Source organism: Macrobrachium nipponense, chromosome 1 (assembly GCF_015104395.2).
Source record: "Macrobrachium nipponense isolate FS-2020 chromosome 1, ASM1510439v2, whole genome shotgun sequence".
Lineage (NCBI taxonomy): Eukaryota > Metazoa > Arthropoda > Malacostraca > Decapoda > Palaemonidae > Macrobrachium > Macrobrachium nipponense.
Genome location: NC_087200.1, coordinates 171153596 through 171171363, shown reverse-complemented (window position 1 = coordinate 171171363; position 17768 = coordinate 171153596). Strand labels below are relative to the sequence as shown.

Sequence of the window (17768 nt, the reverse complement as noted above, 5' to 3'; positions counted from 1 at the left end):
GTGTTCGTATGAAACTATGTCATTGTATGCATGTTCATATGTTCGAACTACTGTCTGTTCCTTCATAACTTGTAACAGAGATGGTAGACAGGCAGAACAGAGTTAGCTATCGTCATTAGAAGACCTGTACCTCTTTACCTAAGCTTTATCATGTAGAGGAATAGGATTAGCCATCATCAAGCTATCGTCATAGAAGACTTGTACGATCATACCTGATCTTCATCATGTAAAACTTCAGAAGAATATACTATTTTTATACCTTGTGTTTTCTACAAGAACCTCACCGAACCATGAGTTTAACACATCGTCGTAAAGATAATACCGACTTCGTAAGTGATCTACAAAACCCCAGACACTCCATTGAAGATGGAAGTGCAATACCAACCGACTTAGCGTATAGATTATCGCTAGTCTAACATTACCTCATAGGGCGCCTTATCATACAAGGCACAAGCCCTAATAATTGGTGGCCAGCGGACCAGAAGAACTCTACAACGTCCTACGAAGAAAAAACAGAATAATAAATCATGAAGTCAACGACGACGAAAGCAGCAGATTCTTCAAGCAACCTAGTATCATCATTAGTGAGCGACTTCGGAAAACAACAAGATTCGTCAAGCAACTTAGTATCACGTTAGTGAATAACTTCAAGAAACAAAACCGACGTGTCCTTTTCCTACGGCAACGGAAGCTTCGTCTCTCATTAGAATCATTCAAGAAAACATCGTTAGTGAGCGTTTCCGGCACTGCAATAAACAAACCGAACGCGTCTGCAGCATCAGATTTTTAAGGGCTCGAATCATCGAAACAACGCGCACGGGGGAAACTGAAAGCCAAACCAGGGTCGTCCGCTAAATAGAGAAGGAGGACCAAGGCCGTGTGTCGTTATCGGAACACCGTGACTTCCCACAAAAACGCAAGCTAAGTTACAATTTTTATTCATTTGGAGTAACTTTGAGTGTTTCCTTTACAGGTCGAATTTCGTTATTCCTGTGGCTGAAGTTACGAGACATTCTTAATCTTACTTTTTTACAGAAATTATCTACATCATTGAGATTTCGCTACTGCGAGTTTTTATCTTTGAGTGTCTGTTTCCAGAAGTTCTACTGAAATATCATAATCATATACTATGTTAATTTTATCATTTTGGGTGTGATTATTAATCCCTTACGTAAACAAATCATATTAAACAGTGGAATATGCGTTTACGCAGTGGACGTCTGTATTTATACCAGATGCATGGATAGGTCGTTAAGCACCGTAGTGATTAGAAAAAACACACAAAAAACAAGTGGAAACACCCGTACAAAATCTATATAAATTAGAGGTAACACTATTTCGGGTCATGACAATAAATGCTCCTTTGCAAGTCCCGATCGCAGTTTTAGCCTTGAGTTTTTTGAGTTATATAAAAATATCGAACCTCAATGGACTCAACTTAACTTTAAAAATACGGCTGGATTGCAAGGAATAACTGTCTGTAAAAAACTTTCATCAGGCTAAATGCGCTGACCAGGATCCCGCACTATTTAAAATTTTAGCAAAGAATGTAGTACAAACAGTTAATATTGAATACAGTAGTGATAACTTGTCTTATTAGTAATCGCTCAGTTCCTAATAGTTCGTCATTCATTGCTTTATACGTAACAGCAACATAATGCTAAAAACACACAATACGTTTGCCGATGGTAATAAAGAGAAGGATCCTAATTATTACAAAAAGAAATAGAAGAAAACAGTAGCCCGTTCCGAATCAAACAAGCAAACTCGGTGACTGTGTCACCTAGTCAAGCGGTCAAGGGTCAGTCGAAAAACTGCCGAAGTGTTCAAAGCATAGCAAATTCCACACAATAAGCGACTCTAGCAGAGTGGGGAAAAGCGATGTTGGTTCATACCAATATCTTTTTGAATTAAAAAGGATTTTTCCTATGAAACACACGACCGTATAAGTAATCAGAGCAGGTTTTCGTTTTAATTTTAATACATTAAGTTATAATAAAAATACTGGTGGATTAAGCCCAACTGTACGCGCCGTAAAAATTAGAATATCTTGTTTTATTCTTTAATACACGTAATATCTTGTATTTACGGACTCACCGTCTGTTTGTTCGAACTTCCCTAATGAGAAGTCCGGATAAGCGAGCGTTTACAGATACCTCTATAGTTATAAAAAACGTTGATCTGTATGTGAGTAATTGTAAGATCCATATATTTGGGGTATACAAAATATTATCTTACATCCTGCAAAATAAGGCGTGTTTATCAAAGGAAAATCCTATAAACCTTCAAACATATTAAAATCCGTTTGAACAAAAATGAGACAGTTAATTCAAATAATAACTTATATAAAGGGAACTATACATTTGGTCTCATAAATCGTAACATTGTTCAAATGACCCAACAGAATTCTCCCACAACCGCAGTCGTACTTTGCACGCAAAAAATCTCGGAGAAGCATGCACCCTCGAATGTCTTAGTGCGTGTAAAAAGACTTTGCTGGGAAATGAAATTTTAATCCTTCCCGACACTCTGAAATATAACGATTTCCTGCGAAACAAAGCCCAAAAGTATTACATATCGTGGATACAGAAGTTATAAATATCGCATTTTTTATTGTTGCTAATTTTTAATCCCTCCCCCGCCCAATCAGTCGTGGATGAATCTCTCTTATATTCTATCTAAAGTAATATCAAAATAAAAGTCATTCAAGCAGAGGTGATTCAGCAGATTTTTTTTTTTATCTTCTACCTGAATACCAGGAAGTTTCTCCACTAGCGAGTGATCTCTGGGAGAAAAAACGGATGTCATGAAAACAAAATACGGTCTAAGGACAAACATAAAGCTATATACGTTACCTTCGTATAGAATCTCACTGAAATTTCAAAATAGAGATAAATGACAAAGTTGAAAAATGTTATGTAAGAATAGGAGTCATTAGAAATCAAATAAGCCCATATAATTTTTCCCTCAAATGTCATGCCATAAAAGATCGGATTTCGCGTATCTGCGTAGATTCTGTCGCTTAAACAAGGAAACGACTCCGATAGTTTTCCAGTGCGATGTACCGACGACATCTTATCTCTGTTAGGTTAGAATAAATTTTTTTCACCAACTTGTTGGACTTACTTAAATGCTTTTACCAGATACCATTACCTAAGTGATTGTACCTCATACTCCGTTTGTCAGCACACTCAGGGGACATTATCAATTTTTACGTATGCCTCCGGCTTACGTTGCGCCCCAATTATAATATAGTGTTTGGAGACTTTTTAGGGGATACCCTACATGCCTATATGGATGATCTTGTAATCTTTTTCTAATACCTTAGAAGTACATTCACATAAAGTAGAGCTAGTGCTACAGAGACAAAGACAAATAATCTTCAGAGTAAAATATCTAAATGTGAGTTTTTTAAATACCGAACATGTTTATCTAGGTTTTTATGTGTCTGGTCAAGGTCTTAAAAGTAGTCCATGGTAAGGTGTCGGCTATTCATAACTTTCCGTTACTTATTAACGTAAAAGGGGGAGGGGATACAGCACTTTCGCGCTTTAGTGGTATTACAATCGTATGTAAATATGTAACTCTTCAATCATGACAGCTCCTTTAACAGATCTTACGAAGAAGAGCGTAGATTTATTATGGTCTGAAAAGCATCAACAGGCGTTCGATATCTTAAAAGCGGAATAATGCAGCTTACCTAACTTAAAAATCCCTGATTTAAATAAGGAATTTTTTTTTTATTGCAACAGACGCCTCAGACCAAGGGGTAAGAGGGATACTACTTCAGTAATATGATAAACAGTTCTTCCCTATAGCTTTTTATTCACGTAAACTAAAGCCCTCTGAAAGTAAATATGCAGTAATAGGCAAGGAAGGGCTAGGTATCTTTAACACTCGTACATTTTAAGTTCATAATCTATGGCTATCCTGATAAAGTCTTTACTGAACATGAGTCCTTTACCGAGTTTTTCAAAGGCTTTAATCACAGTCCAAAAGGAACTCGGTGACAAATGATCATTCAGTTTATTGGAGCCAAGATAAGATATCTACCTGGGAAAGCAAATATCATAGCTGACGCATTATCCCGCAATCCCGCACCATACTGCAAAGAACCATTAATTAGACTAAAAGATATAGAAACATCCGTACCTATTGTTAAAACCGTATCTAAACAAGAAAATTCCTTAACCCAAGAGATCGCGAGCATTGAATATCTGGGTCGGAGCGCAGAACTGTTACAAACTGAACAAAGCAAGCGTCAAACAGACATAACCCAAACAATAAACACTTCGAACGGAAACAGAGTCAGCAGCAATAAACACCAAACAATAAACACTTCGAAACGGAAACAGGGTCAGTGGCTAAGCAAAAACAATAAACACTTTTGAGCAGAAACCCTAAAGCAAAAGTACATTTAAAGTATGTGTATCAGAATAATGTAATCAAATGTAGTATTATATGTAGGTCTGTGACGAGGTAAAACCCGAAGAACACAGCAGATGACTAACGACCAGGTAGTAATAATAATCTCTTTCATACCAATCGTCATAAACTGGTTGCATTCCGTCATCCAGGGTTCCATAGTATGTCACAGAAAGCCAAATCACTATTTTACTGGCCTACAATGCTTACAGATATAAAAAGCACATAACTAATTGTAACATGTGTCATGAAAACAAGGGATACACTAAGACACCTGTCAGTTAGGGGGCCTATCCTGTGCCAAATCAATCCTTGAAAGAATATACGTAAGAATTATTAAACATTTAATTGACGAGTCTGACGGAGGGAAAATAAACCACTTCTTAGTGTTAATAGTTCCTTGACACGTTATATAGAATTAATAGCACTAAAAACAAACACCGCAGTTGAGTGCGTTAGGAATATTTATGAGTGCTAAATCAGTAAACATGGAATTCAACACATAATAATCTGTGACTCGGGTGGTGTAAATCAATAATAATCTCCTTAACACGTTGTGTGAATTCCTTTCCATTAAGAAATCAATAATATATTGATCACCCAGAGTCAATCGGTTTGGTAGAATAACGGATAATTAAATAGGAAGTGTCAATGTCTTACGAGTTACAACTCGTGATATTGGATCCGGTGGATTATAGCGGTTCTCGCGGTTTTAAATACCTTTATCATTTATATCTTGTATCTATAGAATTGATGCCGCAAGTAGCCTTATACGGTACGTCGCTAGAACACTTTTCCACATATTCAAGCCAACCATTAATTTATCAAAATATATATAAAAAAAATCCTATAAATAAATAAATATAAATATAAAAAAATAAATAAATATGGATACAAGTGGAGTCAATATAATACACTCCGTAAGAAGTCGGAAGGGTTACAAATTATAATAAAAAAGGAATCACGATAATATCAATAAGCAAAACGTAGCCATTAAATATCCAAATATATATGCGTAAAGATTTGAACTCTAACTTAACGCTTTAGTAATGACAAATAAGCTAAAAGTTCAAATACATATCCAAAACCTACTGACATATTGTCTGTCCCGGTGATTTATATTCGTAGTCAATGAAAAAAAAAAAATTAAAATAAATAAATAAATAAATAAATAAACTAATAATAAATAAATAAAATAAAATAAAAGAGATTTTAAAGTCTGGAAGTCTAGAAGTGAAAATGTTATCTATGAAATAATCCTATATGAATCTTATACAGGGCTAATAATATATGTACTATACATGTGTAAGTGTAATTTCACATTGCAACAACAGTTGCTTATCTTTGTGACACTGTTAAAGTGTTATACTCTGGTGGATTTTTAGTTACTATGTATTTATGCCAGCTGTCACTCAGTAAGGCATAAGTGAAAAGAAGCAAATGACTTTGTGATACCCCAAATCACAAATATTTTCATCTAGACAGTGCTGTCAAATACTTAGCTCTGCTCAGTTCAGCAAAACTGGAGTTGAGCTATCTCCAACACCTTCCAGTTGTTGATTTGATGAAGTGCTGGGTTTGATGGCATTTAAGATCCCCCCCACCACCAAATTTTTAGAAGGGAATAGTATCAAGGAAAAATTGTGTATGTACATACATATATGCATTTAATGTTTTAGATTAACTTGCTTGAACAACCAGGTCAGCAAAAATTTTTGTTATAATTTTGTAATTCTAATGTAATTTACACACAAAACAAAAGCAGCTTAATTATAACAGAAAATATTTTATAACACTCCCCTCTATCTCCCCCACCTCCAGTAGATAATTCCAATGGCAGGACCAAATTTATAAGGATTAAATTTGAAAACACAAAACCACATTGTAAGTTAAAAATAAGAAATTTAAAAGTGTATTTGAATTTTTTCATTAAGCTGAATTAAGTATAATCAGACAGATTAGCCTGCTTATACAAATGTACACTGCATTAAGTAAAATACATACGTACTTACTGTGGCCCCCAGGCCCTCTCGAGTATAGTATTTTTACTGACATTTATTTAATGCTGTACAGTATTGTAATTAAAACTGTGATGTAGGGTTAGGTGTGTCCCCAGATGCTAGTTATGAGGGATTTTATTGTAATAATCAGTATCAGCAGAAATAATAGTGATATTTGAGTTAATACTCATAACATCACTGTATATTATAGAAAAATTGGGGTCGTATAAACCAATAAATATGATAATTTCTACATAACTTTGTACTGAAGATGTCATATATCATCAAAACCTTAAAGGTTAGGAGCATGTTCAGGTCATCATAATCTCATGTGGTGAATCTAGGAAATAAGAGCAACAAAAGTGAAATCACCTCTGGGGACTCTCAGAGGGTGCAGTGAACATGCATGAATACAAAGAGAATGATCCTGACTAGTATGTACTGGAATTCCTGGGCATCCTCTCATCCATGTGTAATATTGGGTGACTGCCATTCTCTCTGAACTGGAACTAAATAATTCCAGACTGTGTACACACAAAGGGCTTATTATCCATAATTTGTTTGTGATCAAACAGTTAAGGCAGCAGGGCAGTTAAGAGGGAGAAAACCAACACTGAAGAGTAATAAACAGAAAGCAATGCAGCCTGGGGCCTAAGATTCTCTACAGTGAGCCAAGCGAGGCACACTGTAAACATTATCTCAACATTTCTGGTTTTATTTAATTTATGCCACCCATGTTACTCAACATTCAATGCTGTTGTTATTACTATAAGTACAGTTCATTAAAAATAAATACCCTTTTTTATCGATCTGATTTATAGTGCATATACTGTAGTAAAATTAAAAGGAAACCACTTCTACCACACCTTATATTTTTCAAACAAGAGAAGGCTGAAGAATTGATTTCACAAAGTATAAAGATCTTAAAAAACTGTTTAAAAAATCAGAATCCTGAAACAGTCGGGCAATTAAACATTTTGTACTTACCGATAAAGCCCATTGATCGACCAAGAACGAAGAGACCATTTATAGTGCCAATGTTGATATATTCTTCAGCCTCTTCTCTGTAAAGGAATGAATACAATTAAACTGCATAAGTATTAGCACTGCAAAGTATTTATATATACTGTTCCATTCAGGTATAAAAACATGTTTATGTATACAAAGCTCAAGACAATGTACACAAGCATTCTTCAGGTGATAAAAAAGGCTTAATAATAATACTGGATAACATATTCTTGAAGACACTTTATGCAACAATAAACTCAGTTCAATTAGTTGAAGAATAAATTAATATAGTACGTATTGTAATTATTTCTAGAGCAAAATGTAAAATCAAAATTACTGCTACTTACGGAGTAAAGGTTCCTGAATGTCTTAGAAGATCTACAAAAGCTACACCAATTACACCATCAACATTGAGAATTAAGTTGGGTTTTTTACTTGTAGTAATCTTCTCCACTTGCAAGGCATAATCCAATAATGGTGTTGAAGGGAAATTACTCTTCACGTAATTCTTGACAATTTCTACTCGTTTGTCTGGGTTATTTAACTGTTAAAAATAAAGCTCTATTGAAAATACAATAACTCATGGTAAAATCCAAAACTCTACTTCAGTTTATCATAACTTAAAACATTTCAGTCATATTTTGTTTCCAATAAAAAAATATGTAAAAGCAAACTATCTACAATGTCCATCAAAGCAATGTTTATATCATCTAAAATACTGATCCTAACCCAAAACAACAGGTTACACTGAAAAACCGCTTTCTGACTTACAACTATTTTGTTTACACCTAAATTTCATTTGGGAGACCTTGGCAGCTATGACATAAACATTGTTGAAACTAATAGTTACCGTAGTTTTTACATAATTCTACAATGGTTAGATTTCATTGCTCTCAAAAACAATGCCATTATATCTTATTACTTTTACCTTTCATTCTCCTTGTTATCCAAGTTATCTAATCACATAATACTGACAAACTGTTATGAATCATATACATATTATGAATTGAAAATTTTATGGTACAGCATATCCCAAAAATCACCTCTGATCCTATTGTTATATACTTACTGATTTAACTCTATGTCCAATGCCCATGATAAGCTGACCCTTCTTACGCATATCATTGACAAATTCCATAGGCAGCATATTCTTGTCGAAGGCTTCACTAAATTGCCGTGCAGCCCCATCTAAAGCACCACCAAAACGATCACCCTAGAGGTTAAAGGTTTCAGAGTTAAAATTAGATTTTTTAGCTTTGTGTTGCATTTAGAATGATGACAAAATTAAAAAATTGTTCTCTATAGCCTTTGGAAAGTAAAATGACAAATGTTACAAGTGTAATATGCTGTCACCTCTTACTTAAACATCACAAATATACAGTAATCCTAATTACACAGAAATAAAATACACAAATACAAGTGACACTTACAATGGTCAGTAAACCAGATACCAAGGAGGAAACCAGATCTTTTCCTGCTCTTGTGCAAACTATAGTATTGTGTGCACCTGAAACAGCTGGACCATGATCAGCAGTAATCATCAGACACATTTCAAGGAATTTTGTGGCATACTGAGGTAGTCGACGCTGGAACCACAAAAGAGACAAAGTTCCTCCAATTCCCAAACCTATAAAAAAGTACAGATTTATTAGTAAAATATAACAAGAACAGGCAAATGCACCAATGACCGTAAAGAGCATTCTGGTAATAAGCTTTCCATAAAGTTATACAAACTGAGCAAGGATATCATGAACAATGCTTTTCTATGGTCACCTTAACCCTGTCTATGAAGCAGGTTCCCAGGGGCAATAATTTGTCAAAATACTTCATTCCCATATTCATAATATTTAAATGTATTGTGTTTCCAATACGGAATGTGTAAAAAAAAGCTGGTCATATGTTTTACCTTGTTCCAACACAGCAGATATAGGCATTCCAGCATACAAAAGCTCCTGGCCTCTTTCATCACTAATAGATGTCATAAATGATGCTGGCTTTCTTATCAAGCCAAGCTCCTGAAATATAAGTCAAGTGTTACAGTAACTTTTAATTTTTTATACTATATATGAATAAAACTATCACAAGAACAGATAAACAGTGCACTTCAAAAAATTACTAACTACAATCTGTTATACATTTTCAATAAAATTTTTTTTATGACATTTGAACATTTATGACCAAATATTTGCACTCTATAAAAACTACTGTACATTAAACCTAAATAGACACTTCTATGCAAAATATACTTTACTTACTCTAGCCCAATTGTAATCCATTGGGACAGTTGGAGGTGGTACTTCTTCTTTTGGTACAATGATCCCCTCATGAAGCAGGTCTTGGTACACTTTATTAATTTCCTGTAAAACAAATGTAGTCGGTAGTTTTTACATTATCCTGTTAATATGTACAGCAAAACTTACAAGTGGTGTAGGAAGTGCAGTTCTGCAAACAATCAATAATCTAGAAATACATAGGCAGCGAGAACATACTTCTAATTCTCATATCTTTAGAGACCTTGTCTTATTCAGCATGTACATTATGATGTGCAAGAGAAATAAATTGTCTCATGAGGAAAGCTGCAGTACCATAGCTTACATGATAATGTGATAAGTATTTTGCACAAGCCCAATACTAAACAGTACTGAAAGTCCAGGACATAAGAAATTATCGCAGTAGCTAGTACAGCATATATCTAATTAACAAAACACAAAATTGAAAAAAAGTTATTTTGAAGAGAACATATGCACAAAAACTGTATTGTCTGCACCTAAGATATATCATTATTGTCATTTAAGAAAAGATACAGATAAAGACTGGTTGATAAGAAATATGCTCACAGGTGAACATAAAACATTATATTGCACATGGTATGGATTGTGACTGGTAAAACTAATACGATACACATACTGTAGCTATCAATTTTCAAGAAAATATGTATTTTTGAATAAAATCCTAATTATGTAAAATTCAGACATATAAATAAGGGATTTTGACATAGGAAAAATCTATTTCTGGGCGAGGAAGCCATGTCGCCCAGTGAAATATGTTCCTTTAGCGCTATTTCTAAGGTAAAATATTGCTAAAATACCAGAGAACTGCTAAATTGGACATGCCAGAATATTCTGACTCGCTCACCCTTTTTAAAAGGGTGTCGGTATGAATCTGGGGGGAGTGAAAAACACTACCACAGCAGCCTCTCCAATTAGCTTTTTCCACATCAAAACCTTTAGAAAAGGGGAGCCGTGCTACGGCTCACTCCCTGCTACTGCGAAGGTAGCGTCAGGGCCGACATTCCTTTGATAGCCATCTCGAGAGCTGCACATAATTTTTGCGCTCTATTTTTCTCTGCCTTTTTGCAGAAATGCATTTTGCAGCATTATGTAGTCTTGAAATATTAAATAATTTGAAAGAACTAGTAAATGACATATACGTAATGACAAGCAGCTGTATTCTTAAAATAATCAATACAATTTTCAAATACTATTTCCCATACTTCCTAAAACCTTGAGAATTTAGGCAATTTAAAAAAAAGTCAATAGTACAGTAGTACTGCAAACTTTTTTCTTATACTACAGTACTCTCTCTTACTACATAGATACTGTAGTTTTCAAGGGGACGTGGAGTCTGAAATGCCTATGAAAGGCTACCCGAAAACCCTATCTTAAACTTGTTAGTATATACTTAACCTAACTCTATGCACACTTATATTTAGCTTATGAAGCAATATAAGCAGAACATTTAAAAAAAACTAGTGCTTTTCATTTTGCTGTATCTTGAATAAGTGAATGACAGTGTGAAAAGTTAACAGATTTGGAATTATAAGTAGTTTCTTAAGCTAGCCAGGCTAGAAGGCATTTATTTACTGTAACACTAGGATGCAAACAACAGTGAAAAATTTCAATGTATTCCTCATATATTTTTTCTTCATATAATTTTGCTCACAAGTGAATGGTTGAGCAATAACAGATCAAATTTTCTCAAGTTTGTTAACTGCCTGATCATATGCACAAAGGTCCAAAAGATAGTTGTTTTTGACACTCAGTAAATGGTATATGTATGTGCCTGGGGATTAGCTGATGCTGGGTCATACTAGAAACCTGGGGAAATTAGGTAAATATTTCAGTATACATTACCTAAAAACATAGTTATAGGCTATCAACATGTATAAAGTAATTCAGTGCATTTCACATACTGAATCGTGAATTGGCAAAAGTCTGTGGAAAGTGTAGGCTGGCTTAAGGGACACATTCCTAACATATGTGGTCAAGAAAATGGGAGGGGCATTATTATTTTATTAATTATTATGACATTTTTATGATAAAAGTAAAATTTTATATATACTTACCAAGCAATTACATACCTAACACTTTCTAGTATCAGCAGCTAAAATTTGAAATTCAAGATAGTGATTCTTTTGTTTTGGGTGTAGGTAACTTAGTCCCACCCACTTTCAGGAAGAAGAGGAACAATTGAGCCCAAGTGTTTCAATTTTTTTGTATGCCATAAAATCCATGAGAGGGGAGGAGGGAGGGCTCAAATTCTGTAATTACGTACTTGGTAAGTATGTATATATAAAATTCATTTTTATCATAATCATTATAGATAAATGAATTTGTGAATAGTAAAAAGGCTCGGATTGTACCAATGCTTGTTGTTTCCTTACTATGTAAGAGAGCTGTTGCAGGAAGATACAGCCTCTGGTTGGCACTCATCTTACATGGCAGAGGTGGGGTGGTTTGGCCCTAGTGCACCTGCTACCTCAGTGGGAGCTTTGTAGCGAAGACCAATTCCTAAAGCTTACAATGATTAAAACAAATGCCCCAACCCAGGGTCCAGTACCAACAAGAAAACCAGAAAACACCACCATTACCTACACCATAAAAAACATAATTCCAACCCTAAACCATAAAATAAAAATTGGTGGGTATCCTAGTACCAAGTACCCCCAGACTCCCAATAACTCAAAACCTTGATTCAAGGCAAAGAAAGGATGGAAAGGATGCTTCCTAAGTTCCCTTCACCAACACCATGCCAGCTGCAGATAAGGGGCCTAAGGTACTGCACTCACTATACACTGTCTCTACTTCCTTCAAATAGTGTGATGCAAATACTGACTTGCATTTCCAATACGTTGTTTCAAGAATATCTGCCAGGGAGAGGTTCTTCTTAAATGCTAAAGATGTGGAAATCACCCTGATTTCATGTGCTTTCACTTTGAGGATAGGGAGAAACTCTTCTACCCGAGAATGTAATTCTCTAATTAGATCCCTTAAAAAGAATAAAAGTAAATTCTTTGTAAGTGGACAAGAAGGGTCTTTTACCGAAGTCCACAAGTTACTAGAGGTTCCTCTTCTCTTTTCCATCCTCTGGAGGTATAACTTTCGGGCTCTCACTGGGTAGAAAACTCTTCCCTCTTCCTCAGACCCTAATAATTCTGACAAACCTTTTATCACAAAAGAGCAAGGCCAAGGCCTGTTGGGATTCTCGTTTTTAGTGAAAAATTAAGAGAAATCTTGTATCCCCAAAAGAACCCTATTCTTTTATCCATACCCTCTAGCTCACTTACCCTCTTAGCTGTAGCTAATGCTATCAGAAAGAATGTCTTCCTAGTCACATTCCTGAAGGCCTCCGAGATAGTTAGCACATCCAGATTCCAAGCCACTGGTTCTGTCCTTCACCTACTCATGTCAAATGATTTAACCAAATCTGATATGTTATGATTTGTAGATATATCTATTCCTCTGTGTCTGAATGCAGAGTTGAGCATAGCTCTGTAGCCCTTTATGGTTGATGAACACAACCCTCTGGACTTTCTGAGCGACAAAATAGTCTGTGATCTCTGCTATAGTTGCCTTAGAAGAAGAGATTCCTTTGTGATGCACCATGTGTGGAAGATCGCCCGCTTATTCTGGTAAACAACAGAGGAGGATGCACGCCTGCACTCTGAAACTGCTCTTACAGAAGCTCTCGAAAAGCCTTTTACTCTGAGCAATCTTTTGACAGTTTGAATCCTGTCAGAACAAGAGAGGACAACCTTGATGATACCTACTGAAGCGATTGTTTGAGCAAATTTATCTTCTGAAAGTAATCTCAGGAAGTTTACTAGGGTCCATCAGGTCTGGAAACCACTCTTCTGGTGGCCAAAACAGGGCGATTAAAATCACTGACACATTTTTGTATGTCAGAAATTTGTTCAGAACCTCCCTTATCATCCTGAAGGGAGAGAAGGCATACAGGAACTTGTCTGACCAATCTTGTAGCATTATGCATCTGTCACATATGCTACGAGGATCTGGTACTGGAGAGAAGAATGTGAGCAGGCAATAATTCCTGTGTGTTGCAAGATCATTGACACCTTTTTGTATGTCAGAAATTTGTTCAGTACCTCCCTTATAATCCCGAAGGGAGATAAGGCATACAGGAACTTGTCTGACCAATCCTGTAGCATTGCGTCCTTCGCATATGCTAGAGGATCTGGCACTGGAGAGAAGAATGTGGGCAGGTGATAATTCGTGTGTCGCAAAGAGGTTGATCAACAGTTTTCCCCACCATTTCCACAGGGACTCACAGACTACTGAATCCAGTGTCCATCCTGTGGGATCTCCTGATTGCGCCTGCTCAGCTGATCTGCCAGGACATTGAGTTTTCCTTGTACAAAGTTTGTTATTAGTATCATCTTCTGATTCTGTTTGGCCATAGAAGTAGATCTCTTGTTGTTTCACATAGTGAAAAGGAGTGCCTTCCCCCTTGTTTGCTGATGTATGACAACGACATTAGGTTATCTGATTGCACAGCTACTATCTTGTCATACACTTCTGATGTAAACCTCTTGCATCCTCAATGAACTGCTCTTAGTTCCTTCACATTTATATGCAACTCCTTTTCTACCTCTGACCATATACAGGCAGTCCCCGGGTTACGACGGGTTCAGCTTACGACGTTCCGAGGTTAAGGTGCTTTTCAATTATATTCATCAGAAATCATTTCCAGGGTTACGACGCCTACAACGCTCATCTGGCAGAAGAAATATGACACCAAAAATGCAAAATAATCAATATTTGAAGGTTTTTTGGATGAATATGCAATAAGAATGTAGTTTACATAGTTTTCAATGCACCCAAAGCATTAAAACTAAGGTTTTCTTAGGATTTTTTATGATATTCCGGCTTACAACTATTTTTGGGTTACAACGTGTCTCAAGAACGGAACCCCTGTCGTAACCCGGGGACTGCCTGTATTCTCAATATGTACTTTCTTGTTTTCCAGAACGTCCAAGTCCAATGCATTGGCATAAAAGCTCAGGTAGGGGTTCTGAGGATGTAGAGACTTTCCCTCCTGTAATCTTTCTTCTGACTTCCACCAAAGCAGATGTCTCTTGATTATTCTGTTACTGGGAACACGAATGAATCGGGCTGACTCTTCCTGTCCCAGATGGCCCTGAGATAAAACTGTAAGACTCTCATATGGAGTCTCCCTAGTGACATGAACTGCTCTATCGATGCCAACATCCTGAGTTGGCTCATCTACTTATTGGCCAAGCAATTTTGTAAAGCAAGAAATTTGTCTATCATATGAAGGTAAGACTCCATTCTTTTGGGGACGGAAAACCCTGAAAAAAACGAGTTCAGTGTCATCCCCAAATATATTATCTCTTGAGATGGAACCAGCTGAGACTTTTGAAGGTTTATTAATAAACATAAGTCTTGTGTACTCCTTAAATCCTCCATGCACTGTTCTTTCGTCTGAAAACAAAGGAGTCAATCATCTAAGTAGAATGCTGGATTTATTCTCAACAGACAGCCCAAAATTGGTAGATTTGATCTTGAAAGACTAATCTTAGGCATTTCCTTGATTTTGAATGTATGTACTGAAATGTGGAAAAACACATCCCTCATGTCTACAGATACCATCCAATATCCCAGGCACATCGCAGATAGAATGGAGTTACTTGTCTCCAAAAGAAACATGACAAATTTTCTAAGACAATTTGTATTTTTCATAGCTACAAACCTTCGGTCTTAACAATAGGATAATTTCTAGCGCCTAGCTGGATCCGGTTAAAAAACAGATGAAAGCAAGGAATCTTGTGATATCTGGCATACATGTGTATATCAGGTGAAGGCTTAACCTACGATCACGCCTCAGTCTTTCTTTGACCGCCTGACCAAGAGTAGTGTTTTCCTCTCTTGGCCTTTACCCAGTTCATTGCCCGTTTCGCTTGCTTTTCGTGTGTGTGTGTGTGTGTGTGTGTTTGAAAGATATATTATGGCTTCTGCTCCTTCTCGGCCTCGTCAATGTGTGTGCCCCGGAATTCCAGGTTTTCCGTATTCTCATCTTTGGCTTTGGCAGTGGTTGACCCCAACGTAGTGCAGTAGGTGCCGTTCTAATTTTTGTACTTGAATTCTTGCATGGGATGCCAGGCATGGCCTTAGAGCAGTAGAAATAATTTTATGGCTAGAGAGAACATCGGAGGGTTCAACTCTTCCTTCATGGGAAGGTTTCTCGCCCCTTCCTGATGTTTCGTCTCCTGCACCATCATCCCCCATAGTAGGCTAGTTCCTGTGTCTCCTCCCTTTTCTTCCTTTGATTCGTCGCTGGGAGTATCGGAAGGCCACCAGGCTGATGTCTGTATGTCGCGCCTTATTCGGGAATTATTTTGATTCCCGGGAAGGGGAAAGCTTTATTTTCTCATCATTCTCATTTCTTCCAGATTTGGTAGTGTCCAAGATGACAGCGATTGGAAGGCGGTTGGGCTAGGAGGTCCCCTTCCTGGAGGGGTTGCTTGCGCGCCATTGGGAGGCTTGCTATCCCCCTTCCTCCTCAGGCTGGCCAGGCCATCCCCCCTTCTCCCGGCCTCGTCTTCGTGGGTAGTCAAGGTCAGCCATCTTGTATTGCTCCGCCAATGACTATTGCCACTTCTTCGAGTCAGAGGGAAGCTGTGACGTCACGGGATCCATTGTTGTGTATTCCTCCGCCAGTGGCGTCTGATTCCCCTTCTCACCGAGGGGAGGCCGTGACGTCATCACCGCTTGTGACGTCACTCCCAGTCATCATCTGAGCTCTGCCTCTCTCCGTCATGACGTCATCTCTGCCGCCCCGTTCGCTACTTCTTCCTTCCATGTCATCGGAGCCTTCTCTTGCAGATCAGTCTGAGTTTATATGCCAGGCAGTGCTTAAGAGGTTGGACTGTTTTGGATGTTAAGTTGGCTACCTTGTCGGTTGGGAGCATTGGAAGGAAACAAGTTGCTTCGTCCTCGCCTCATGTGAAGAGATCGCTTACGGAACAAGTGCTATCTTCTCCCTCTTCCCCCTCTGCGCCACGTTGGCGTATCAAGCGTTGAAAGGCTAAGGATTTTGCTCTTTCTTCGCCTACGAGGGAGGAACTAAGAGGATGCGTTCTCAAGATTGTTGATGTTTCGGAGAGTGTTAGAGATGAGAATTCAATACTTTCCATTGCTTGCTATCTCAGCCCTGACATTCAACACAAGACTTTCCTAAAGAACAAATTTGTTGCTTACAATTAGTACAAATTGTGTAAGTCATAGAGTTGTACTTTGCAGAGGTTAATCTTGTCTTGCAGCCTTTGCTGTAATAATAAGTGCTAGATGAGCTAGTGTCAGACATCGCAGGTTAGAGATAAAGTCAAAATCAGGAAAAGTCACTTTAGTGCTGTCTAAATCAAACAGTTATCTGAATCCCTAGCCAAATAATTTGCTGAAAGGCTACTGAAAACAGAGTACTTCAAAAATTCTCCAAGAAATCAGCAAAGAGTTCAAATTTCAAACCAGCTGCTGACTCACAACCTCGTCATAAGCTAGCAGAAACAAAATGAAACACCTTGCTCAGTGTTTCCTCTTCTTCCCGAAAGTAGGCGGGACTAGTTACCTACACCCAAAACAAAAGAATCGCTTCCGCGAATTTCAAATTTTAGCTGCCTATACTAGAAACTAGAAAAATTATATTTAACATCATTCATATCTTAAAATTACTCAATGAACAAAGTAAATATGTATACAGTACAAAACTTTAATAAAGTAATGAAATACTGATGCCAATCAGATTTGTGAACAAATTTTTCTTATTGCCAGATTCAATACGTATTGAGTTACACAGATTACAGGCAGTCCCGATTTTTGTTTATTGGCAATTTTCGCTTAACATCAAGCAGTTGAAACAGAACCCCAACCAATAGCTAGACTGCCTGTAGTCTGTTCTTCTCATAAATAATTGCCAATTTATCTTAAATAAAAAGCAATTAATTATACAGTATTGTTTTACACAAAAAAACCTATTACATAGTACTAGTAAAGTTTTATATCAAAATATCTGCATACC

At 36.9% G+C, this 17768-nt stretch overlaps 1 protein-coding gene across 1 annotated transcript in view; it reads right to left on the bottom strand.

Moving 5' to 3' along the window:
• Positions 1-7412: 7412 nt before the first annotated feature.
• LOC135219825 (ATP-citrate synthase-like) overlaps positions 7413-17768 on the bottom strand; it is a gene marked incomplete at its 3' end in the record, with an annotated part of 106506 nt that continues 96150 nt past the window's right edge. The window contains 6 exon segments of the mRNA XM_064256923.1: positions 7413-7489; positions 7781-7977; positions 8503-8646; positions 8864-9060; positions 9340-9448; positions 9689-9790. Of these exon segments, the coding sequence (XP_064112993.1) occupies positions 7413-7489; positions 7781-7977; positions 8503-8646; positions 8864-9060; positions 9340-9448; positions 9689-9790 (826 nt within the window).